Here is a 25,008-nt window from a genome sequence, read left to right on the forward strand (position 1 = left end):
GATATAAATATATCTGTATATATTTATTTATATATTTATATCAGATATATATATCTGATTTATATATTCTGATTGATTTATATATAAGAGAATATATAAATTCTTTATTATATTATAGGTGTACGTGTAGCTGGCTAGAGAGAGACAGATATAAACATAGATATATGTAGTTCCGGGGTCCTCTTGTAATTAATGGAAGTTACAGAACTAAATATTTTTAATATTGAAAACCATACTCCATTGGGTTTGTTTTTCTTTCTAAACATTCTGTAATAACTTATCAAAGCAAGAAAATGCATCATTTTTAAATTAAGCAGTTCAGAATTTTACTAAATCCTATACCTTATCGATTGTCAATACATTTAGAATAAAATATTGGTTTTAAAGACTTCTGGACATGAAAATATTATACCACAATATTTTAATGCATTGGATAAAAGAACAGTTATTGAGCAAATGGAATCATAGATTGAGGAAAAAATTTTGCCAAGCTTTATTCTGTCCACATGTGCATTTTACTTTCAGCACTACAGTTGGGATATTTTTTTCTTTGCTTTAATTCATTGCATATGGATCACCATAAACAAATAGGATTATTTAGTAGTCCCTTCTTTAATAAAGAGGGCCTCTGTTTCACTTATAAATTTTCATTGTAATAGGAGATGAGGCCATTTTAAGTTTATTCTTTTGAAATCGTGGTCATTTTTTCCCCAGAAAAGTCCCTCTTCTAAAAATTGTCTCTCCCTTATTTTTCATGTACTTCTTAAAAACTCTTTCGTCCATATGCAAAGTTTCTCCTAATGGAAACATTCTGTAGCTCTGCCTGTATCTTGTATGGGCATCGAATATTTCTGTGGCCCTTTTTATTATCTTATTTTATGGAGACTGGTGTTATTAGATTATTGCTTAGAATATTCATTTGTCCTTTGTATTATGCTGTTTTATAAAATGCATTTGTAAGTTGGTTATGTCAGAGAAGAAGAGAAATATCACAGTGGTATTTTTTCATATCTACTATTTACCGCAGACATTATTTAATTGTAAAACCATGTCAAGATATCTGTATTAAGTTGCTAGATAACAGTGCTGACCCTAAAAGTGTGTCGTAAGTATTACTGTGCCAATGGCAACATTATGAGAATCTTTTTTACTTATGAAAAGCTATTTATGGAATGAAATATATTATCCCTGAGCCTTGTTATAGACCACAGATTTATAGTATCATTAGAGCCACTACAAATACATTTAATATCTTAATTATAAAGTCTCATTTTGGTACAGATTTTCAATCTATAATTTCATTCAAAAGTTTTTCATTATCAGCAGGTGGTCAGTATCTACCCATGGAGTTAAACAATACACACTAATAGGCATTTGCAAATATTTTGGAGAACAGAGAAGGAAGCATGTGGGGTGTCTTTCCTCCTGACAGGAATCACTTCTCCTATCAACGGAGTGTCCTACAGTTCAGCTCAATTCTGACACTAAGTCCCTGAGTTGGCGTCAGACTCCACAGGTTTAAGGACTCAGTCCCACAAGACTGTCCTCATTTCAGATGCCAGTCACCAGTATCACGTTCCCGGGTTACCCACACTTCCATCTAACATGGCTGTAAAGTCAGGGATTCCCACAGCCTCCTCCTTCGGGGTTGAATCAATGCTAGAATTCACAGGACTCAGGAAAACACTTTACTTGGAATTACCAGCTTACCATAAAGGATACAATACAGGACAGCAAATGAAAGAGCTGCATAGTGCAAGGTCTGGGGGGAGGTGGGGCGTGGAGCTTCCAGAACTTCAAGCACTTTTTAGATACTCCCCCTTCTACAGCATTATCTTGTGCTCACCAACCCAGAAGCTCTCTGAACCCGTCACGTAGGGGTTTTTTTGGAGGTCTCCCTGTGCATGCATGATTAAATCACTGGTCATTGGTGATTAACTAATTTGCAGCCCCAGGCCTCTTTCTCCGAGGTCAGAAGTAGAGCTGAAAGTTCCAACCCATTAATAGTGCTTAGGACTTTTTCTAGAGATCAGCCCTCTTCTTATAGCTGTCTAGGGGCCTCCAGCTACCAGTGATCTCATTAGCAAACAAAAGACACTTTTATCACTCTGTAGATTCTAAGGGTTTGAAGAGCTGTATGCCAGGACCCTGGGACCAGACCAAATGTTTATTATTTTTTTTTTTTATTATACCACAAAGCAGGAGTAATTTTTGTATTGAAGTAGCAACAGAAATGAACTACGGTAAATATCAGTAGGGGTAATCAAAAAGTATATTCAAACTTGGCAACTCTCATGAGTTTCTAATTAATAGAATTAAAAGATCTTCCAAATACCATAGACTGTTAGATCTTCAGTACAAATTGCCCGGCCTATGCAACCACTTGCTTTGTTACAATATCATTAGTGGCATAACGTTTTAGAAAAAGTCATCTAGGAAAAACCAACGTTAATTTATTCGCAAGTGAATTAAATCAGACATCAGTATACTTTTTCTGTAACAGGTGAGAGTAACTATTTTAGACTTTACAGACCATGTGGTCTCACAACTATTCAACTTTGACATTAGAGCACCAAACCAGTCAGACAACATGTAAACAGATGGGTTGGGCTTTGTTCCAGTAAAACTTTTATTTGCTAAAACAACTAGGCATGGCCTTAGTTTGCCTACTGTGGGACTAGGCTGAGTAAAACAGCATTCACTATAATAAATGATTAAAATGAACAATTAAAAAAATAATTTGCTTTAACAAACTTGGATTTTTGCCTATTGATTGTTGTATATAACCAAGAAAACTGAATGTTTTTGTTTAGTACTAAGCTTACAGAATTATTCAATACCATGAGAAGATAATTATTTCTGAAATTTTTTTTAGAATTCATGAAAGGTTTTGCAGTAGTCTCCTGAAAACAGAAAATTGTCTTTGCATACATATTTATCCAAATTGTGCTTTAAAAAATTTTTTTTAATGTTTATTTAGTTTTGAGAGAAAGAGAGAGAGAGAGCATGAGCAGTTTAGGGGCAGAGAGAGAATGAGATACAGCATCTGAAGCAGGCTCCAGGCCCTGAACTGTCAGCACAGAGCCCGATATGGGGCTCGAACCCACGAACATGAGATCATGACCCGAGCTGAAGTCGGACGCCCAACCAACTGAGCCACCCAGTGGTCCCTCAAATTGTGCTTTATAATCCAGAAATCAGAAGTTAAAATTTAAAAAATTAATAGCATCAAAATTTTTAAAATATTAAAAATTAACAGCATTTTCTTTTCTCAAGAAAACTGCCCTTTCAGGTTTAATTTAATAATAAAGAAGTGCCAGTAAGAAATACTTCCATTACATTACAGATGGCCAACAGACACATGAAGAGATGCTCAGTGTCACTAATCATTCACTAATCAGCCATGTGAGTTATCATCACCTTACACCTGTCAGAACTGCCATTGCCAAAAAGAGAAGAAATAGAAGTGTTGGCGAGAATGTAGAGGCAAAGGAACCCTTGTGCACTGTTAGTGTGGCCACTGTAAGAAAATAGTATGAAATTCTTTAAAATATATATAATTTTTATATTGATACATATTGTATATAATAAATATTACCTATTTGATGGGGCGCCTGGGTGGCGCAGTCGGTTAAGCGTCCGACTTCAGCCAGGTCACGATCTCGCGGTCCATGAGTTCGAGCCCCGCGTCGGGCTCTGGGCTGATGGCTCAGAGCCTGGAGCCTGTTTCCAATTCTGTGTCTCCCTCTCTCTCTGCCCCTCCCCCGTTCATGCTCTGTCTCTCTCTGTCCCAAAAATAATAAACGTTAAAAAAAATAATAATAAAAAAAATAAATAAATATTACCTATTTGATATATTAATGTATATATGTACATACATATACATACAATGAAATATTACTCAGCCACAAGAAAAGGTAAAACCTTGTCATTTGCAACAACACGGATGGACCTCGAGAATATTCTGCTAAGCGAAGTAAGTCAGACTGAGAAAGACAAATACCGTATGATCTTACTCATATGTGGACTCTAAAAAAAAACAAAACAAATGAACCTCAGGCCAAAAAAAGCAGAATCAGACCTATGACTACAGAGAACAATCTGATGGTTGCCAGAGGGGAGGGGGATGAAGAGTGGACAAAGTAAATGAAGGGGAGGGGAGACACAGGCTTCCAGTTATGGAATGGATAGGGGGATGAAAGGCACAACATAGGGAATATAGTCAGTAGCCCTGCAATAACGTGGTATGGCGACAGGTTGCAGCTACTCTTGAGTGTAGCAAAACCACAGAGTTAGCTAATCATTACGTTGACCACTTGAAACTAATGGCACATTGTAGGTCAATTGCGTTTCAATTAAACAAAGAAATACTTTCATTACAGGGAAAGAATTTTATAGGTGATATTTCCATCACAGTTAAATAAATGTGAGATAGCTTCATTCATTGATTTATTAAAGATTTTTTGAGCACCTCTAATATGCACAGGAAAAGGTTTGGAATCATATATGTATGTCAATGACACACGATTTTTGCCCCGCCAGCCTAAATTAACAGCTATATGTTTAAAGATATTTATCACATTTCGTCTCTTCTAAAAAGGTGTTTCTATATTTCGCTTTAAAAAAATCACTTTATAATTTTAAACAATTACCTTTTTGGGCAGTATTTTATTTCTCAAAGCCCCATTGCCTGACTGGACCTACTTTTTCCTATTCTTCCCTCTAAGCACAACTTGAAAACCCTAGATGTTATTTATAAAACAAACAAGAAAAGTTTGAAAGGTGAAGAGAAGGTGCTAGAGCAGCTAGGATTCCCATGCCTAAAGAACACAAGAGTGAATTCCTTGTGTTTTCTCTTGACTCATTTATCCCAGACTTGGAGGTAACCGGCAACCCAGAAACACCAGTGGACATATACAATAAAAGCCCCAACAAAAGCCTAATCTTTCCAGCCGCGGCACCAGTAAAGAGGCAGCCTCGCAAGACAGAAATCTTTTAGACAATAACAATTTGACTACAAAACCACAAAGGAAACAAATACAGCCCCATCCTAACATCTACCAGTAAAGGTCAAATGGGAGCCCAAACCCAACAGAAGAGCTACAAAATACATGGCGCAAAACTGATGAAAATGAAGGGAGAAACAGACAAATATTCAGTATAGTTGGAGCCTTCAACATCCTCCCTCATCAATTAGTAGAATAACTAGACAGAAAATCAACTAGGATACAGAAGAACTGAACATCATCAACCAGCTGAATCTAATCATTTACCAAACACCCTATTCAACAACAGAAAAATAAACCCCAGAAATAGTCCCAAATAAGCATGGCCAACTATTTTTTTTTAATGTTTATTTATTTTTGAGAGAGACAGAGCATGAGTCAGGGGAGGGACAGAGAGAGAGAGGGAGACACAGAATCCGAAGCAGGCTCCAGGCTCTGAGCTGTCAGCACAGAGCTTGACACGGGGCTCGAACCCACAAACTGTGAGATCATGACCTGAGCCAAAACTGGACGCTTAACTGGCTGAGCCACCCAGACGCCCCAGGGCCAACTAATTTTTTAGAAAGGTACAAAAACAATGCAATGGGGGAAGGATAGTGTTTTCAATCAATGGTACTGGAGCAGTTGGATGGATATCCATGGGCAAAAAAATTACCCTCAACCTCAACCTGGCACCTTATCCAAAAATTAAACCAAAATGGACTATAGGTTTAAATGTCAAACATAAATCTAATAAATCTTTTAGAAAGAAACATAGGAGAAGTCTTCAGAACCTTGGGCTTGGTGAAGAATTCATAGGCACGACACCAAAAGCTTAATCCATTAAAGAAAAAATTGAAAAACTGGACTTTATTAAAAGTAATTTTTTTTCTCCGCAAAAGACCGTTAAGAGGATGGAAAGACAAAATACAGACTGAGAAAATATTTGCAAAGTATATATCTGATAAAAGACTTCTATCTAGAATTTATGAAGAATTCTTAAAAGTTCAATAGTAAAAACACAAACAATCCAACTAGAACATGAATAAAAGACATGAAGAGATATTTCACTGAAAAATAAATCCACAAATAGGGGGCCCCCCGCGGGGCTCACTCAGTTGAGTGTCCGACTTCAGCTCAAGTCATGATCTCACGATTTGTGAGTTCAAGCCCCATATCAGACTCGCTGCTGTTAGGCTGTCAGCCCAGAGCTCGCTTCAGATCCTTTGTCCCCATCTTTCTGCCCCTCCCCTGCTTGCACTCTTCCAAAAATAAATAAATATTAAAAAAAAAAAAAGATAATACACAGATGGTAACTAAGCCCACAAAAAGATGTTTATATCCCTGCCCTCAGCCATTAGGGAATGTAAGTTAAGATCACAATGAGATACCACTACACGCCTATTAAAAAAAAACTAAAATACAAAATAATGACAATACCAAATGCTGGCAGGGATGTAGAGAAACTGGATGTCTCATACTCTGGTGGTAGGAATGTAAAATAGTACAGCCCTTCAGGAAAATACTTTGGCTGTATCTTTTAAAATTGAACATATACTTTTCAAATAACCCAGCAATCCCACTTTGGGGCATTTATCCCAGAAACATGAATACTTATGCCCACACAAAAACCTGTACATGATTGTCCATGGCAGTTTTATTTGCAAAAGCCAAAACTGGAAATAACCAAAATGCCCAACAATAGGTCCTGGATAACCAAACTGTGTTATATCCATACCATGAAATACTACTTAATGATAAAAAGGAATGCATTGGTGTGCACAAAAGCTAGGATGGGCTCCAAGGGTATTATGCTCAGTAAAAAAAAGTCCATCTCAAAAGGTGATATACTACGTGACTCCATTTGCATAACACTCTTGAAATGACAAAATTGTAAAAATGGAGAACAGATTAGTGATTTGAGCAGTTATTAACGGTGGGGAGGAGGGAGATGGGTCTAACTATAAAGAAACAGCACGGGGAAAATATTTGTGGGCAAAATATTTGCTTGCCTTAGTGACTGCATGATCTTTGCCTGTGTTAAAATGACACAGAACTATGCACACACTTCATCCTAATGTCACCTTCCTGATTTTGATGTTGTACTGTAGCCACCGGGCGGAAGAGACACAAGGATCTCTCCGTACTATTTTTACAACTTTCTAGGAATCTATAACTATTTCAAAATAAAAGCTTAAAAAGGAAAGTATGTACACTTGGCAGTCCATTCTTTCAAAAAAGAAGTACATTCCCTACACTTTTTTTCAAGGTTTTCATGATGCCCAATTTCTCACACGAATAGCTTCTCTCTTTCCGACAGTTGACGAAACCAAATTATTTATGTGCCAGAAGGTTACTGCTTGTTTATTGTTTCTCTTAATTAATAATGGAGGAAATAATGCTATAAATGTTTTACTTGCCATGTCTTTAATAACTAATTTACAGTTGCTAATGGGTGTCAAAAGATCAAGGACACCAAAATCATGATTTAATCAGAAACCTCATTTAACACATTAGTTGCACCCTCAGTATTGACCTCGCAGGCACTTTTGCTGGAGCTGCTGACAAGAAAACAAAATGTGACTCATTTTCTACTTTCCTCTGTTTAAAAAATGAATTAATGAATATAAATATGTACCAACTTGATATCTTAACAGCTTCCATAACACTTATTTCGGAAACTCTATGCCTGAATAATTGGGCCATTGATTACTTCTGAAGCATAAATTAAGCCCACCAAATCAATCTTATTTGGACTTCAAAATTACAATAAAAAGGTTTCCAGATGACTTTTGGTTTACCTATTTCAAATTATTTCCTTTGATAAATCTTTCTTTTTTGAAAAGACTTATGTATTAAATTGTTACACTCTGTCATTCTTTAAGTACTAATAACAGCACATCCAAATACATCTCACATTCTGCTTTCATAATTTACTAACAAAGTTAAGATGCATGTAGGAATATTTTATTTTACTTTTTTATGCTTATTTATTTATTTTGAGAGAGGGAGAGAGTGTGTGTACATGAGCAGGGGAGGGGCAAAGAGAGAGGAGAGAGAATCCCAAGCAGGCTCCATGTTGCAAATGTGGAGCCCCGTGCGGGGCTCAATCCCACAAACCACGAGATCATGACCTGAGCTGAAATCAAGTGTCAGAAGCTTAACCGACTGAGCAGCACAGGTGCCTCAACATGTAGGAATATTTTAAAGAAGTCTATTGGAGTCTATTGGAATTATTAGTGGCATTCTGTTTTTTAAGAGCGGGAAAAGTCATAAAAAGGAAATCTCTTCTGAAAAGAACAAATACGTGTTCACAATTCCTGATCTGCAGTTCTGAAATCCTCCAAACAAAACAATGACAAATATATGTATCTCCTCACCTTTACTGGGGCGCCTGGGTGACTCAGTTGGTTAAGCGTCTGACTCCTGATTTTGGCTCAGAGCATGAGCTCACGGTGCGTCAGGCTCTGCGCTAACATCTCAGAGTCTGCATGGGTTTCTCTTTCCCTCTCTCTCAGCCTCTCTCTCTCTCTCTCTCTCTCTATCTCTCTGTGTCTCTCATAATCAATTAATAAACTTAAAAAAATATTCTCACCTTTACTGCAGAAATGTAAATGTGGGGGTGCCTGGGTGGCTCAGTCAGCTAAGCATCTGACTTCACTCAGGTCATGATCTCACAGTTTGTGGGTTCAAGGCCCACATCAGGTTCTGTGCTGACAACTCACAGCCTGGAGCCTGCTTCAGATTCTGTGTCTCCCTCTCTCTCTGCCCCTCCCCTGCTGGTGCTCTCTCTCTCTCTCTCTCTTCTGAAATAAATAAAATAAAAACATAAAAAAATTTTTTTAAGGAAATGTAAATGTGTATGTGCTCGGGATGCTGGCCCTGGAAGAAGTACCCTACAATATATGGTGTATGTACTATATTCCCTTTACAAAATCTTAAAATTTCTGATTTAAGAGAAATATCTGGCCTCAAGGGTTTGGGACGAGAATCACAGACCTGTCTTAGAAAAGTCTAGGACAGATTATAGGATAGAAACAAAGTATAGGATAAAAAAGGATAGAGGGATGCCTGCGTGACTCAGGGAGTTAAGCATCGCCCACTCTTGATTTTGGCTCAGGTCATGATCTCACAGTTGTGCGATCAAGCCCTCCACACCCAGTGTTGAGCCTTCTTAAGATTCTCTCTCTTACTCTTCCTCTGTCCCTCCCGATTATCATGCCCACACTCTCTCTCTCAAAAACTAATGAAATAACTAACTAAATAAATAAAAGTATAGGATAGATATTTATATGGCATGAAAATATGCCAGATATATATCTGGCAAATGAGTCCAGGAGTACAGATATTTCGTGATATGAAATCTGAGAAAAGAGTCAGATAATTACCAGGCTGACCTCCATTTAATTAGTAAGAAAACTAGGTGGGTGGGGGGCATTCAGCAACTTGCCCAAGGTTACTCAGCTACAGCTGGAACCCCGGGCAGTCTGGCTTTAGAAATCATTCTTTTGAAGCACAAAAATTATGTTACTGAAGACTAATTTTGAATGGTTCCACTGTCGCAGCAGAGTGGGATGCAGTCTCTAAGTTAAAAGCACAAGGATTTGTGGAAGTTCATGCCCTTATAGGCAAAACTCTAGGCTCCAAGAAAGTGTCAGGCTGCCTCATACATAACATTGGAGGATCCTGTTCATTGGGCACCATGAACAGCCCCAAAGAAAAAACTATGGGTGCTCTTACACCATGGATTTCATCTGTCCAATGGTAGCCTTCCACACTGAACTTTCAAGCAGCTAATCAGTGCTTCTTTTTTAAAGAGCAGAAAATTCAGGATCACCAGACATTTAAGGAAAATGCCAAACATGAAACAGATCAAAATAATCCATAAAAAGGAACCTAAACAGGACGGAAGAAATACAAAGTGTAGAAGAGAACATTTCAAAAAATTATACATCATTGTACACCATTCTTATAAGAGGAGCCAATAGATAATACATGAAAATAAAGGGGCGCCTGGGTGCTCAAGTTGGTTGGGCATCTATTTGTACCTTCAGAGATTAGAAGAAACTATATCCATGAAAGGAAAACAAGACATGATACAATAAGGGGGTGGGTGCAATGGACGATAAGATAGAGCATCCAGAAATTAAAAATATGACACCTGAAAATTCAATGAAACTTTGGAAGGTAAAGTCAATGAAGTTCCCCAGAAAGTAGTTCAAGAAAACAGAGATCAGAAAACTTAAAGAAGTTATCCTGGAAGCTATTTCAGAAAAAGCTTCCAGAAAGAGAAACACATAAAATGGTGGAACGGAAATCATCCATTTATGGAACAATTTTAAGAACTGAAGAATGAGTCTCCAGACATGAAAAATCCTAAGGGACTGGAAAAATAATTTATAAAAAAAATCCAAGCACATTATGCAACTTCAGAATACTAGTGAAAAGAAAATGCTAACAACTTCTGATAACTGTTTGAAAATTTTCTTAAGAATTTGGGGGTGGGGGCTAATAGCAACACGCATATGGAAAGATGGGAACTCATGGAAATTCCATAAACAAAGTAAGTGTAAGAGAGATGAAAGTTACCAATGTACCTTGCTTGACTCAGCAGTAAGCAATGTCATGGTAAATGTCAATACTGATGACTGATTTAACCATGGATAAAGTTTGTCTGTGGGGTCGAAATTCCCAAATACTTCTAAGAGGAGCCAATAGATAATCCATAAAAATAAAGGGGCGCCTAGGTGGCTCAAGTCCGTTGAGCGTCTGACTATTGATTTCGGCCCAGGTCATGAAATCACAGTTCGTGGGTTCAAGCCCCTCATCTGGCTCTGTACTGACATGTTGGAGCCTGCTTGGGATTCTCTCTCTCTCTCTCTCTCTCTCTCTCTCTCTCTGCCCCTCCCCCACTTGTGCATGCTCTCTCTCTCCTTTCTCTCAAATGAATAAACATTTAAAAAAAATAAAGGAATGTAACTGTATTAATGAGAAATAAGATGAAAGGTACTAAAACAATGTTTGAAAGAGTTGAAATGGTTACTTCTGGGGAGTTACCCAAATTAGAAAGTGAAATTTTTCTTTATTGTCCCATGTCTATACATCGTTTTTTGTTTAAAGTCTATTTATTTATTTTGAGAGAGACAGAGACAGTGCAGAGAGAGAGAGAGAGAGAGAGAGAGAGAGAGAGAGAATCCCAATTAGGTTCCATGCTCTCGGTGCAGAGCCCTACGTAAGCCTCGAACTCAGGAAATTGTGAGATTATGACCTGAGCCAAAATGACAATCCGGACGCTTAACTGAGCCACCCAGGCACCGATCCCATATGTTTAAAATAAATCTTTAGATATACATTCAAAATTTTGAAATATAAAAATATAATTTTCTCCTTGCAATCATCTGTCAGTACTGGTATTCTGCGAATATTTGCCTTTTCACTTGTAGCATTAAGTTAACCATGTACCATGAACATTTCACCCCAACCCATGTGGACCTCTTCACCTTTTTAAGTCACTATATAGGATTCATTCTCTGGTGTATTACATTTTTTTTCTTTTTGTAATTTTCTTGATATGGATATTAAGGTGCTTCTGATATTTTGTTATTAGCAACAACACATTGAGAAATACCCTTGTTACATTATTTGTGTACACACATGCTGTATTTCCTCAGAAATCATTGCTAGAAATGATGCTGCCTGTTGAAAATTTACCTTTTCACAAAGATTTCCCCATTACTTTCCAAAATGTGGACAAATGTAGACTCTGACAAATCATACTCTGTGCACATAATGATAATGGTGATTTTTTCATGCGGTATTTTTCCCTTCTATGATTTTGTTGTGAGAGATAAAAGCCTTCCAGAGAAAAACATAACGTTAAAGAACAAAGGTGTCGCTTGCATTGTTTCCAAATTTAATGAGAATATTGTTTGTCGTAACTGTTTTCTGAATAATTTTTTAAAACTGTTTGGTTTGGGGGCACCTGGGTGGCTCAGTCAGTTGAGCGTCCAACTTCAGCTCAGGTCATGATCTCACAGTTCGTGGGTTCGAGCCCCGCATTGGGCTCTGGGCTGACAGCTCAGAGCCTGAAGCCTGCTTTGGATTCTGTGTCTCCCTCTCTCTCTCTGCCCCTCCCCAGCTCATGCTCTCTTTCGCTCTGTCTCAAAAATAAATAAATAAACTTAAAAAGAAAAGTTTGGTTTGGTTTTCTCTGTTTTGTTAAGAAAAAAAAATCCCAGTTCTACTTTGTGAAGTGTTTTAATAAAGATAAACGTTAAATTTTCTTTAATATTTTGGTATTTATCAAATTGTTTTCAGTAAATGTGTACTCAGACAATAGGTAAATCCTTTGCTGCTTAAGTACACAGCAGAATGTTTTTTTAATTATTGTTTTCGAGAGCATATCTGGATAATTGTGTTTCGTATAAATATATGGATTTTTAAAACCAGAATCTGAATGATAGTTTCACTGTACTGAAAGAGGATTCCCTGACGGCTTATAACGTTTTCCTATCTATTGAAATACACAAGACTACTCACTTGACTGATTCAAGAAATTATCTTTTTTTTTTTTTTTTAACATTATCCTTAAGAAGATTTGTAAAGGAGCATTAGTCACATAGTCATGGAGCTGTATTTGAAAGACTTTTGAGCTTTTTCAACAAATGTACTTTTGTTTTTCTTTTTTAGGGGCACCGCAATTGCTGGCATCGTGTTTGGAATTGTATTCATCATGGGGGTCATTGCGGGGATTGCCATATGTATCTGCATGTGCATGAAAAACAACCGTGGGACCCGGGTGGGCGTCATCAGGACCACCCACATCAATGCCATCTCCTCCTATCCTGGTAAGCACAATCGCTTACTCCTTCTGAAGGAAGAGTCAGATTTGTTAGTTATGCTCTATGCCTTGGAGAGAGGAAACATTGAAGAGGTCACCACAATCATCTCCAAGAAGGTAGGGCATTTCTAAATTAACGTAGATTGAAGCTCTAACTTTCACTGGAGATTAATTAGGTCCAAGTAACAAAATCTACCTCACATCTGAAGGTATTCGTATTTTTTTTTTCAACGTTTATTTATTTTTGGGACAGAGAGAGACAGAGCATGAACGGGGGAGGGGCAGAGAGAGAGGGAGACACAGAATCGGAAACAGGCTCCAGGCTCTGAGCCATCAGCCCAGAGCCCGACACGGGGCTCGAACTCACGGACTGCGAGATCGTGACCTGGCTGAAGTCGGACGCTTAACCGACTGCGCCACCCAGGCGCCCCTGAAGGTATTCGTATTTTTAATGCCTGTCTCATTGACTGCAATTCCCAATCAGCCGGAGTTAAGAGAAATAGACAATTCACGCCCACTGTGTCTACCAGGCAGAGTTCTGACAAATAATTCTAGAGAAAGTGTAAGTGACATGTCTTAACAAACTGGCATCTGACCTAGTAGGTATGTATGTCTTAAGGAAAAGTATTAACTAAAGTTTTTACGTGTCCTCTTTATGCAAGGAAAACCCTCTTAACATAATAGCAAACTTCTCAACAAAGAAAATTCTCAGCAAAGGTAATACATTAATAATTTGACAGGTATTTGACGAGAATCTGCTAGAAGTTCTACATATAAACATATTGAATACATATGACTCTATAACCAAAGACTCCATTTTACATTAGGTGATTACACAGTAGAGTTTTCTAAGTCAGTCTATATATGTACATTTTGACATATAAAAAGGAGTCAAGTTTTAAATGTAATACATTCTTAAAAAGATAATTTCCCATCCACTGTATGTTCTTTCTCAGCTCCTTTATTTATTTTTATTTTTTTAATGTTTGTTTTATTATTTTTGAGACAGAGAGAGACAAAGCATGAGCAGGGGAGGGGCAGAGAGAGAGGGAGACACAGAATCTGAAGCAGGCTCCAGGCTCTGAGCTTTCAGAACAAAGCCCGACGCAGGGCTCGAACCCATGGAGTGTGAGATCATGACCTGAGCTGAAGTCGGACGCTTAACCAACTGAGCCACCAAGGTGCCCTCTCAGCTCCTTCAGAAAAGAGGGTACCTCGGGGTACCCTCTCCAGAGGAACAGTCAAAGCCAGAGGTTCCTCATTTTAGCCAAAGTAAATGGCAAATTCCTGACTGGGGGCTAGAAGGCAATGCATGAACTGGCTCCTCTTTTTCTTTGTCTGATGTCATTTTGTTCTCTACTCCATCTTGCCACTCTGGCTCCAGTCACACTCTTCCTTGAACACAGAAACATGCTCCGTGTACTCTGTGAACACAACAGGGCACACTCCCATCTTAGGGCTTTGCCTAGAACATGGACTCCCGCACTCAATTCAACTCTTTGTTCAAAAATCACCTCCTGACTGAGGGCTGCTCTGCCCACTCTATTTAAGAGTGTATTGTGTCCTTCCCCATTGTGTCCTTGTTCTACCCAGGTTTTTTTTCCCCAGAGTACTTTTAATCTTCTAAGATACCATATAGTTTATCTCATTGTTATATTTACTGTTTATTGTCCATCCCCTCCTTCTAGAATATTAGCTCCACAAAGAAGAAATCATTGTCTATTCTGTTCACCACTCAATCCCAAGTATAATACCGGGACTGGCACATAATGGCCATTTAAACAGATGTAGTTGAACAAGAGAGGAACACCACTCATGACAAGATCTGATGTAGTTATATACAAAAACCTAGAGAATTTACTTTAAATTCCACCCTGGAATATGTAGCTTTTACTCACACAAAAGCAATTCACAATGTGGATTCTTTCCAACTTAGTAAAAATTTTGTTGGGATTAGTGTAATGATGTTAGAACTCGAGGAAAGGGGAGAAAAGGGGGGGGTTGTTTTTTATTCTTCACATCTCCCTGTTTTTACCTGGTCAGCCCATAACTCAAGAGAACAGAGAGCAGTCAGAGAGAGACATTAACTAGAAAGAAGACAAGGAGAAGCCCTCTGTAGATAATATTCCAGATACACTTAAAAAAAAAAATTCTTAATGTTTATTTACCTTTGAGAGAGAGAGAGAGAGAGAGAGAGAGAGAAAGTGGGGTAGGGTCAGAGAGAGAGGGAGACATAGGATCCAAAGCAGGCTCCAGGCTCCGATCTCTCAGCACAGAGCCCGACGTGGGGCTCAAACTCAGGAACTGGGAGATCATGACCTGAGCCAAAGTTGGACACTCAAGCAAACTGAGCGGCGCAGGAGCCCCCAGATACACTTTTGCTTGACCAAAAAAAGCTTAAATTAAACATTAAACATTTAAAAACATTAAAAAATATTTTGGGGGGCACCTGGGTGGCTCAGTCGGTTAAGCATCCGACTTCGGCTCAGGTCATGATCTCGTGGTCTGTGAGTTCAAGCCCCGCATCAGGCTCCGTGCTGACAGCTCGGAGCCTGGAGCCTGTTTCAGATTCTGTGTCTCCTTCTCTCCCTGCCCCTTCCCCACTTGTGCTCTCTCTCTATCAAAAATAAATAAATATAAAAAAATTTTTTTTAATATTTTTTATAAAAGTAGAATGTAAAATACAACATATTTGAATGTGAGGGCTTATGTTTTCTCGGGTTTGAAGTTTCTATTTCATGCATGGATACATGTTTTTGAATGGCATCATATATTCTGGCAGATCACGACAGCATGTTGCATTTTCAGTAAATGCATTGTTCTGGGAACCGAATACCGTGAGAAACATAATAAACCTTATGGTGGAAGCATTTTTACTGCAAAAAGGCTAGGTCTTCACAGACATAATGTGCTTGATCACTTCTCATTTCCTTCACAAAGTAACTAATTAAGCTTTTACTTAAGAGATAGGAAAACACACAGAGTAGTATTGAATGCTTTTCAAAATCTTTCATCTGTAGACATATTACATATTTTTCCTCACAGTAATTAAATAACCTTGTGATAAATGAGGCAACCACCCAATTTATTGTATAGTCCTACAGCCTGCGGGCCACATGCATGAGTAGAAAATAATTTGGCCAAGGTCATCTTATTCCTTGCTGAAAGGGCTCAGTGAGGACACCTGCAGTGAACGCTATTTCTGTGCACTAGAGAGATTACTGAGAAAAGGTAGTCTGCCCCCCCTGATACTTTGTTGGACAATGACCTTCCAAAATAGTTTTTGTTCCTGCCATGTTGGGTAGAGTGACCAGTGTCCAGTTTAATTACAATTATTTGTCAAGTCTTATAACTTCCACTACTTTCCAGAACTTCATTGTGAGCAAAGGAAAGTGATCGTGCTAACCCTGTTTTTAAAAATAGGTTTGGATGATACACACTTGAAAGAAAAGAATACAGAAAGACCACAACAGAAGGCTTTGCAAAGATATAAAAATCAACAAAAGGAAAGCAAGGAATTTCAATGCTATCAAGAAATCTGAGATCTGAAGTATATTGTTGAGTCCCCTGCTGATTGCCTAATAGATGATAGATAGATAGACAGATAGACAGACTGATTTGGGTAAACAGTGGAAAAGGAGGGGGAAGTTCTTGCAAACAGAAAAATGACAAAGGATACATGTAGAAAGGGGTTGTGGAATTGGAAAAAATCATCATTTTTAAAACCATCATGAGAAAAGTTTAGGGGTGCTTGTGTGGCTCAGTAGATTAGGCAGCCAACTCTTGGTTTCGGCTCAGGTCATAGTCTCATGGTTCGTGGGTTTGAGTCCCACATTGGCTCTGCAATGACAGTGTGGAGCCTGCTTGGGATTCTCTCTCTTCCCCTCTGTCTCTGCCCCTCCATGCTCCTCTCTCCCTCTCTCAAAATAAACAAATAAACCTAAAAAAAAAAAAAGTTTGGGACAAGAGTCATTAATGATGCTGAATCTGGGGGAAGAGGCTGCAGGGGGGCAGGACATTTGCAAGTATCTACTCCCAAGTTTGCTGCTAGTTATAAGGGGAAAGATAGAAACCAGACAGTAGAGAAATCAAACAACATCTTGACCAGCCAGTAAAGTCACCAAAAAAGGACAGATGGACATCTTGCACCTTTGGGTATTAGTTACTCTGAAGATGACACAATTGTATATGTGTAGGATTCTGGTTGAAAGTTTACAGCTTGAATCTAAGCATGAAGAAAAAAAAAATCTGACAAAGCCAAGTTGAGAAGCATTCTATAAAATAACTGACTTATGGTCTTTAAAATCTCCTGGAAATATTTCATTAAGAAATCAAAACTCTAGGGTGCCTGGCAGGTTTAGTTGATTAAATTTCAGCTCAGGTCATGATCTCATGGTTTGTGAGTTCAAGCCCTGCATCAAGCTCTGCACTGACAGTGCAAAGCCTGCTTGGGATACTTTCTCTCCCTCTCTCTGCCCTTCCCCTGCTCATGCTCTCTCTTTCTCAAAATAAATAAACAAAGCTTTTAAAGAATTTTAAAAAACTCAAAACTCTAGGGGCACCTGAGTGACTTAGCTGTTTAAGCGGCCAACTCTTGATTTCAGCTCAGGTCATGATCTCACAGTTCATGAGATGAAGGCTTGTGTCCGGTCCTGTGCTGAGTGGAACCTGCTCTCTCCCCTCTCCCTTTGTCCCTCCCATGCCATCTCTCTCTTTTAAAGTAATTAAACATTCAAAAAAAGAAATCAAAAATCTATTTGCATCATTTAATTCACAAATGAGGGTAACCTTATTAGTATTTGCACTGAACACACAGACTTTCATATACTTATCAAAGGATTTGGTGATAGGAGGATAGTATCTTCTGATTGTGCCTATATTCTTACAGAAATTAGAAACAAGTCTTGTTCAGGGGCGCCTGGGTGGCGCAGTCGGTTAAGCGTCCGACTTCAGCCAGGTCACAATCTCGCGGTCCGTGAGTTCGAGCCCCGCGTCAGGCTCTGGGCTGATGGCTCGGAGCCTGGAGCCTGTTTCCGATTCTGTGTCTCCCTCTCTCTCTGCCCCTCCCCCGTTCATGCTCTGTCTCTCTCTGTCCCAAAAATAAATAAACGTTGAAAAGAAAAAAAAAAAAAAAAGAAACAAGTCTTGTTCTGAAAGTGGGTTGAGGAGATGTTTATAGTTAAGGAATCTCAGAGGGGCAGGGAAATACCTAAAGAAATACATAATTTCCAAGCAATGCCAAGGGTTTCCACACTTAAGAATATAGTCATTCCTTGAAAGTGAAATCAGTTGTTATAATTGTTCATTTTTCTCTAGCCACTTTAAGCTCCTAGGTACCAGTCTGGGAGAGCCAAAATGTTGAATTTAATCAAGATTGGAGATTTATCAGGCAATGGGGAGAAAAAGAGATAAGAAAGTTGATAAATGCACAGAAATACTTTTACTGATGGATGATAAATCTAAGCTTAATAAAGAAAGATAGGAAGACAGGAAAGAGGTGACATCAGTTTAAATTAACTTTTTTAAATGTCATCAGTGAAACTGGAAATCTAGGTGAAGTTCAAGATATGTTGGCATGCGCATTCTAGAAAGGTAAAGAGTCGCGGTCAGATTTACATACGTACCATTCCGTTATTGGTTACAGCAAGGGTGAGAAAAAGATTTTTGCAGGCAAAAAAGTTCAAGTGTTAAAAATACTGTTTAACACTTCATGAAGTGGACAGTCTTCATGCAGAAAGCTGCAAAATAGGTGGAAGGAAGGGAGCTTTTAGAGGATAAAAAAATAAAGAACAAAGAAGAGAAAAATAGGAAATATCTGATTGGCTGCCGCATAAACCTTGTTTGGAGTGAGAAGGAACAGGAAGTAAGTATAGAGCCCAGAGTTGGCTTGGGGTTTGGGGATTAGCTGACTGGATCTACTAAGTTCCAGGTCAAGTGGAGCTTCGTAGGGACATGACGGTTATCTAAGCTTTGGTTTGCTGCCATAGCACCCTGGGCAGAAGTAAGCTCCATCTTGGGGCTAGAAATTACTTCAACACATGAATGTTGAAATCATCAACAATGCTAATAGAAGTCATGATGTGGAGAAAGATAATGGGCCGGATGCTAAATCTTCAATGGATGAGAGTCTAGAGCAGAGCAGACCACAGATATTGATAACGAGGAGGAGTAGAAAGTAGTATAATCTTACAGTGTGTGCTACAAAAGAGCCCAGGTTTTTAAAGAGGGCACATAAGCCACGGTTTGAAAAATGGCTATGAGAATCCCAGAAGACACCCAGTGCACCTGCTGACCCTATAGGACGTAGGATACGGGAGAAAAAGAAGACCTCTGATTTAATACTGCTGTAGAGGAAGCTGCCCTCTCAGGACAAATCTGACTTGAATGAAAACAGAAAGTGAATGTTCACTTCCTGAGATAATTATCTCCTGTATTCTTCCTTCTTCTCAAAAGCTCAAAAACCCCTCTATTTTTCTCGCTCTCAGCAGATCTCATTTCTCTGGAAAACAGGCACAATTAGAAGAAGACTTCCTCATATTCTGAGCTAGAGTAAAGTGTAAAGGGATGAAAAGGTGAGGATACAAAGGGCTTTTCTGACGACAGACTTTGTGGTCTACTGAGTACAGTGAAAGGGGGTGGGGAAAGTTTAGACAATTAATTAAATTCATGCGCAAAGCCTTCCAGAGTTAGAGGTCTACAATGAAGGATGCTCTAGTAGCTTGTCTAGTAGCTTGTTTCTCTGGTGACAGAGAAATGTAAAACATGACTGGACTAGGTCTTGATGTCATCTGAGGGGAAGGGGAATGACAGCTTCTAATAATATCATCTTTTTGGGAAGCACATCTTAGGCCACTATTGAGAAAAAGTGGGCAGGACTGGGTCTGTGTGGTGGGGATGGAAGCAGTAGAGAGGTCCTGCTGGGAGCTCTGTGGGCTTCTGCTGTGAGTACGGTTCAGGCAAATTGTGAGTAGTGGGATTTGGGAGGCGATGGAGGAGAAGATTTTCTCCTAGCAATAATATTAGGAGTTATCTTTAAAAATAAGTTGTGAGCTGGAGCCCTGGGTGGCTCAGTCAGTTAGGCAGCCAACTTCAGCTCAGGTCACGATCTTGTGATTCATGAGTTTGAGCCCTGCATTGGCCTTTGTGATAACAGCTCAGAGCCTGGAGCCTGATTCAGATTCTGTCTCTCTCTCTCTATCTGCTCTCCTTCTCTCTCTCTCTCTCTCTCTCTCTCTCAAAAATAAATAAGCATTTTTAAAAAATTAAAAATAAGTTGTGAGCGAACGCTAAAGTATATTAAAAGATAAATTGAGGCATATTAAAATGTTTAAGAGTTTATCTGAGCAAAAATTGATTTGAATCAGACAGCACCAACCAGAAGTTGTTAGGAGTACCCTGCCTTATATAGAGAAAGTGTGGAAGTGAAGAAATGCTCGGCTACAGCTTAAATCCTAGTTGGCTCTTTGTGATTGGTTGCCTTAGTGTTTTGATTTTGTAACTTTGAAGCATTTACAGGCTTACATCTTGGTTTGCTTACCGTGACAGTGGAGTCACCTCAGTGTAATGGGCTCCTTGTTTAATTAATATTACAGGTGGTAATCATATTGCAATATATAAACATGTCAAATCAACATTTTGTACATCTCAAACTTACATGATGCTATATGTCAATTTATCTAGTAAGAAAATCTTTTTTGAAACATGTTAAAAAAAAGTCAAGAGATTCACCTGGCCTACCAGATATTAAAACCATTTAAAATCCATAATAACTAAATGGGATATTAGTACAAAAATATATGCCTTGTTCATTGGAATAGAACAAATAGATTAAAATTTCACAAACAAAAGGAGAGACAACAAAGCAATGTGAAAAATGAGGATTAAGAAGGCACGTAGAGGGGCACCTGGGTGGCTCAGTCAGTTAAGCGGCCGACTTCAGCTCAGGTCACGATCTCGCAGTCCGGGAGTTCGAGCCCCGCGTCAGGCTCTGGGCTGATGGCCCAGAGCCTGGAGCCTGTTTCCGATTCTGTGTCTCCCTCTCTCTCTGCCCCTCCCCCGTTCATGCTCTGTCTCTCTCTGTCTCAAAATAAATAAATAAACATTAAAAAAATTAAAAAAAAAAAGAAGGCACGTAGATAATTTGGCTTAGCCAAAAATTTTAAATTTAGAAAAAATAAACTTTGATGCAAATATACACCAAATAAAATAATACATAAATTTAAATGGAAAACCTCAGAAATAGTTTGGTTACGTATCAGATATCTGAAAGAGGAGATAAATGTCTAAGTTTAGAAACAACACAGAAGAGATAAAAAAAGATGAAGCATATATTTTAAGTACAAGTTTTCAACTGTGGTATGTCAAGTAAAAAAATATAAGTAATCATTTTGACAGTTATTTTTAGAAAAATACCTAGAAAAGATACACACTTCTGTATATTTGTTCATATCATATTATGCTAAATATATCTTGATTCGAATTAAGATCCCACTTTTTAAATTACCAACCTAAAACAAACTAAAAATCACCCAATATAAACTACAAACAGCAAACAAGTTGTAGAACAATGTGAAATCTAGCTACTACCAAAGAAATGTAAAATAAAGAGCTGTCGTTTTTACCATTAAATTACCAAAGTGTTAAGTGATAGCCAGTTAGTTGATTCTTGGAATTTTATTTTAACAAACTAAATCAAAATAATAATACCAAAAAAACCTATGTGTAGAAAGAAAGTCATCACTCCATTATTTATAATAATAAAAAATTGTTAATTTCAAAATAACTGAAGAGTCAGAATAATATGCAGACATTAACAATAAAGTTTATGAAGAATATGTAGTAGAATGAAAAAGACCATGTTATAATACAAAGTAAAAAAAGCATATACCCATTTTACATGACTACAAGGATATAAAAACCATAAATGACTAGAAGAGATTATATAAAGATAGTTGTTAAATCGTGGCGACAAAATTATGGATGATTTTCCTGCTTCCAAATTTTTTTAAATAATGTTGTATATGTTTTGGTAACACTGTGTATCTTCCCCTTTACGTTTGCTTTAGAGATGTTGGCCTGAGTGGATGAAAAGCATTATGTTTCTTCTATGAATTACATAATGTCTGTAAATTTTATAATATTGTAGAAAACTATAATGACATTAAGGATAAACAGCATAGGTGCACCTGGGTGGCTCAGTTGGTTAAGCATCTGACTTTAACTGAGGTCATGATCTCGTGATCAGTGAGTCCAGCACTGCATCGGGCTCCATGTTGGCAATGTGGAGCCTGCTTGGATCTCTCACTCTCTTCTCTCTCTCTGCCCCTCCCCTGCTTCTCCCCATGGTTTCTCTTTCTCTCAAAATAAAATAGATAAATTTAAATTTTAAAAAAGGATAAATGGCATATTTTCCCTACTTAAATCATAGAATTGGAATATTGATTATGAAAGAATTTCAAAGGCACCATCCCTCCAGCTGCATCCATACATCTTTGAAAGATGATTTGACCTTTAAGAACAAAGCCTCTTAGAGTTAGTCAGGAATTTTCGAGAATTGATACCTTAAAAAGTTTACTTCCTAGTGAAACCTTATTATCGCAAGAAGGAAAGATTATCACAGTCCACAGTTATACAAGTCTTATTTCAAAATATTTTCCAGTAGCTGGTGCTATAAAAGATGTGCCATGTTTATTTCATGATGGATAGTCCTCAAAATATTGCTCTTCTGCATTATGTTATCACTTTAGCAAAATTCAAAGGCTGTATGAGTAGAAAGCTATATTGCTCTAATCATATCTTAAATTTTCATGTTCAACATGCAGCTGTATAAACCATAGGGAATCTCACTGAAATGTCCTCTAGCCGTTTTAATGCAGATGGCAAAACATAAACACTTTGTTACATAAATAGACACTGTCACGGCTTCATGACAGAGAATGATGCAGAGTCAATCTGTAGAATCATTCTACGTGTGCTCCTCAAGTGGGAGGCAGGGAAACCTTCCGTATAAAAACAGCTTAGAACCACATGCTTATAAGAAACGGTTCAATGGGTATCCAGCTGTAACTTCCTGTTTTACATGGAGCCTGCATTTCTTGGCTTGGACGAAGTATATTATAAATCTCTTTGTCTCATTCTTCCTAGATATAATGAAGCAAAGGAGTGGGTGTAATACAGCGGGAGTGTGTGCTTTGAGTCCACAGGAGTTGTTCCATTTTGTTATAGAAAACAAAGCTTGTGATAGCCCGGACTCCAAATGTTTAATTAAAGCAGGCTTAGAGAAGCTGTATACAGCTGCGTCCTCTGCCATGAGGCCTTGGCCTGTAGAGCCCACTAGACACTGGCAAAGCCTTTGCTCAGTAGAGCAGTCCTCAGAGGACATCCTGCCCAGTTCTGTGTCTCCATTTTCCTCTTTCCTCAGGTGACTCAATCCTGTGTCCTCACATCCCTGAGTACAGGCAGATCAGTAAGTGGTTCAAGTCATCAAGCTCTTGGTAAAGCAAGCCAAGTTAAAGGGATCTAGAAGAAACATTGTTCGTGTTGCATACAGGGTGAAGCCCTATGTTTGTGCACGCATATTAATCAGAACACTATCGTAATCTTATTGGTAAGAGCACAATTTAGAAGACTTTTTTTAAAGATTTTATTTCTAAGTAATCTCTGCACCCAACATGGTGCTCGAATCCACCACCTGAAGATCAAAAGTCACATGCTCCACCAACTGAGCCAGCCAGGTGACCCTGGAAGATATTTTAGAAATAAGTTTATTGAAATGTTGCTTGTTCTTTTCTTCCATTGTAACGTTTAAAGGGCTTGGCCATTTTTTGCATCATTATGACAGTAGTCCTGTGATTTAGGCTACATTCATAGTAAGCAATTAAGGCACGTCAATTTCCAATTAGAATCATGATCGTGATGATAATTCAACTACTGCCAAATCATCAGAGGGGTTGCTCAGATGTTGCAGAATGATTGGTTCTTGAAGACATAGAGTACATAAAGGGTGCTTCTCTTCCAACCCTCGACACGGGATTGGCACACTACAAAATAGACATCCATACAGAGTCGTGATAAAGTGTATTAAATATGATTTAAAACACACTGACATATATTAACAATAAAAAATTAAGAAAATTTTTCATTCCTATTCACAAACGTGCTTGCCTAAAGGGAGAAAAACCCTCACTTTTTTTCTTATTCCTATAATGGTTCCATGACCTTCTGAGTTGCAGGAGCTCAATAAAGGGTGCCCAATACCTGGACACCTTCTTTCACTCTCCATCTTTTTCTTCACCTACCCAGTCATCAAGTAAGCACTCAGCTGCTCAAGATCTCTTCTGATTTTTTCACTCAATGCCATGACTCCCTTACACTCTTTCACATATGCTATTACATCATTTCTCCTTTCCTTCTGCCCACTTCAATCCATACGGCTGAGACAATCACCTTCCCAAAGCATATTTACCAGCATATTAATATATATATCTGTTGTGCCTGGGTGGCTCCATCAGTTGAGCGTCCAACTTCGGCTCAGTTCATGATCTCACGGTTTGTGAGTTCGAGCCCCACGTCAGGTTCTATGCTGACAGCTCAGAGCCTGGAGCCTGCTTCGGATTCTGTGTCTCCCTCCCTCTCTCTGCCCCTCCCCCACTTGTGCTCTGTCTCTCTCTGTCTCTCAAAAATAAATAAATGTAAAAAAAATTTTAAATATCTATCTATCTATATTTATCTATCTATATATCTATATCTATCTATCTATCTATATCTATATCTATATATATATCTGGTAAATGCACATCACACACTCCTTATGTGATATTCAGAGCCCTCCATGATGATGCTACAATCAGATTCCTCAACACTTTTTCCCATTTCCACCCTCTACGTACTTTTTGCTTTCAACAAAAGTGTTCTTCTGCTTCTGTGCTTTTGCTCAGTCTTGATTTAGCCCCTAGTCTTTAATTTATCTGCCCTTTCACATATTTCCAAGAAACTTCCCTAAGCAGCCAATTCTAAACATTTTGGCCAATGGCGCCATTTTTTATAGCACCTACCCTTTCATATACATGCATCTTCAACCAAATAAAACTAAGATTTTTTTCAGACAAAAATTATGTCACCTCCCAAAGTGCTCAGTCCAGTGGCTGAAACATAGTAGACACTTAAGTATTTGCTAAATGTCTG

The 25,008-nt window shown here is 38.3% G+C and overlaps 1 protein-coding gene across 1 annotated transcript in view; it reads left to right on the forward strand.

The window, feature by feature from the left end:
• Positions 1–25,008, forward strand: part of CYYR1 (cysteine and tyrosine rich 1) — a 104,533-nt gene that overhangs the window by 78,335 nt on the left and 1,190 nt on the right. The window contains exon 3 of the mRNA XM_040484120.1: positions 12,675–12,832. Coding sequence (XP_040340054.1) covers positions 12,675–12,832 — 158 coding nt within the window. The remainder of the gene's footprint in view (positions 1–12,674; positions 12,833–25,008) is intronic.

Source organism: Herpailurus yagouaroundi, unplaced genomic scaffold, assembly GCF_014898765.1.
Source record: "Herpailurus yagouaroundi ecotype Mexico unplaced genomic scaffold, PumYag 162, whole genome shotgun sequence".
NCBI classification, from domain to species: domain Eukaryota; kingdom Metazoa; phylum Chordata; class Mammalia; order Carnivora; family Felidae; genus Herpailurus; species Herpailurus yagouaroundi.